General features: G+C 33.8%; 1 protein-coding gene across 11 annotated transcripts in view; it reads right to left on the reverse strand.

The window, feature by feature from the left end:
- The window catches only part of prom1a (prominin 1a), a 212,905-nt gene extending 211,584 nt beyond the window's left edge, over nucleotides 1-1,321 (reverse strand). For 3 of the 11 annotated variants that reach the window (XM_061891631.1, XM_061891629.1, XM_061891630.1), the window contains exon 1: nucleotides 908-1,319. In XM_061891631.1, coding sequence (XP_061747615.1) covers nucleotides 908-1,136 — 229 coding nt within the window. In that variant the 5' untranslated portion in view covers nucleotides 1,137-1,319. Of the gene's footprint in view, nucleotides 1-907 lie in introns of all 11 variants that reach the window. The other 8 variants (XM_061891624.1, XM_061891621.1, XM_061891626.1 and 5 more) reach the window with 6 other exon arrangements.
- Between the last annotated feature and the right edge of the window lie 1,179 nt (nucleotides 1,322-2,500).

The following is a 2,500-nucleotide window of genomic DNA, read 5'->3' on the forward strand; positions in this document are numbered from 1 at the left end:
ATATATATATATATATATATATATATATATATATATATATATATATATATATATATATATATATATATATATATATACATACATATATATATATATATATATATATATATATATATATACATATATATATATATATATATACATATATATATATATATATATATATATATATATATATATATATATATATATATAATGTAAAAAAATAGTGTATGCCTTTATTTATTAAAAAATACATATTTTGAATTTACTGAAAAAATTGCCCAGAATTGTACGGTAAAATGTGCGTAGTTATGGCATATCAAATAAAATCAATAAACAGAATGAAAAAAAATACCATTGTTTTTGTTTTTTTACAGTAAAATCTAGTTATTGTTTTCCTAGTGTATCATTGTGTATGGAAAAACGGTACCAAAGTTGTTTTTAACAATAAAATCTGACCATAAAATCGATTTTCATTTTTTCTGGCGTACAAGTCGATGGACAACATCAGAATTACTAACAGATATTTAAGTATTCATTAGTATTTGAACAATAAAAAACAAAAAAAAACACATGATAAATGTAATATTTTGTTGCACTGTAAGACAATATTACAATTTAAAATATTTATAATTGCATGTGTGTTTCAAACACCATAACAGGAAAGAACTAATACGTGAACGCGCGGCGTGACGTCACCAAAACACAACACTTCCGGTCGACATTTCCCATTTTGTAAGTCAATTTTTTTTTTTAAATAAACAAGTCAGGTGGTCGCAGGTTGCGCAATCTCGCCTCCTTTTTGTTAACATTTCTTCTAGCTTGCATATTTTAGTTTGTATATTCTTTGTGGAATGTTCACCACGTGACAGACAATTAACGAAACACACCTGGCGGGAAAAGAAATGAAACAAGGTGTGCTCACCTGGCGGGAAGTGGTTGGGCTGCACCAGACACAGCCAGGTGTGCACCAGGTGGAAAAGGATCCCGATGGGTCCAGGTTCGTAGTGGGCCACCGTCTCGTAGACCCCCGCGGGCACGTAGCCGAAGTCCAAGGCGGCCGGCGACGGTGTCATCCTGCGTGGGGACTGGTCCCGGACTTCCACGCCGCCCAGGAGCGCGCACAGCACCACCAACGTCCCGCTTTTGGCCATCGTTACCCGGCGAAGACCTGCGCTGATGTCCGCTGGTTCTCGGTGGAGACACGGAGGCGCTCGCCGCGGCTACCGGGGAGAACAGCGCATCGTTCGTGAATCGCCGCCACGCCGGGTGAATCCTCTCGTCCGTGGGTGGCGCGCACGCACACGGGAGCGCGCTCTCAGCGTGACGGGAGCGCGTCTCCGGCAGAAGCAGGTTGTGACGGGGAGGAAGGGCGCCCTCTGGCGGAAGTGACAAACACACACTTTTATTTCTACCACTCATAATACGAGACACATTGAAAAAAAAAAAAATAATACACACAAATAGTGAATTAAAATGAGTAGAAACGAGTCTACACTTGTAGTGTGCACACAAATACATAAGATATTCAACTCTAGACACTTTCACAGGTATTTGCCATGTTTCTTTTTCATAATACAGCTAAAAAAATTATTTATATTTAAGAAACAAAAATGGTGACTAACATTTTTTTCAGTTTCATTTTATTTCACACACACACACACACACACGTGTATATATCCATTTTCTACCGCTTTTCCTTTTGGGGTCCTGCCAGAGCCGTGCTGAAGCCTATCTCAGCTGCATTCGGGCGGAAGGCCGGTGCATACCCTGGACAAGTCGCCACCTCAGGGCCAACACAGACAACATTCGCACACTAGGGCCAATTTATATATATATACATGTATATATATATATATAATTTTATATTTATATATATACATATATATAATTTTATATCTATATATACATACATGTATATATACACATATAATTTTGTGTATATATATACATACATATATAATTTTATATTTATATATATTTACATACATATATATATATGTACATATATACAATTTTATATTTATATATACATATATATACATATATCATTTTATATTTATATATATTTACATACATATATATATGTACATATATACAATTTTATATTTATATATACATATATATATATATATATACATATATAATTTTATATTTATATATATTTACATACATATATGTACATATATACAATTTTATATTTATATATACATATATATATACGTATATAATTTTATATTTATATATATTTACATACATATATATGTACATATATACAATTTTATACTTATATATATGCATACACATATGTAAATATATATTTGTATATATAATTGTGTGTATATGTGTGACTTTTCCAGGGTGTACCCCGCCTTCCACCCGATTGTAGCATAGATAAGCGCCAGCGCCCCCCGCGACCCCAAAAGGGAATAAGCGGTAGAAAATGGATGGATGGATATACGTGTGTGTGTATATATGCGCACACACACACACACACACACACACACACACACACACA

The sequence above is a fragment of the Nerophis ophidion genome, linkage group LG29 (assembly GCF_033978795.1).
Source record: "Nerophis ophidion isolate RoL-2023_Sa linkage group LG29, RoL_Noph_v1.0, whole genome shotgun sequence".
Taxonomy (NCBI): Eukaryota; Metazoa; Chordata; class Actinopteri; order Syngnathiformes; family Syngnathidae; genus Nerophis; species Nerophis ophidion.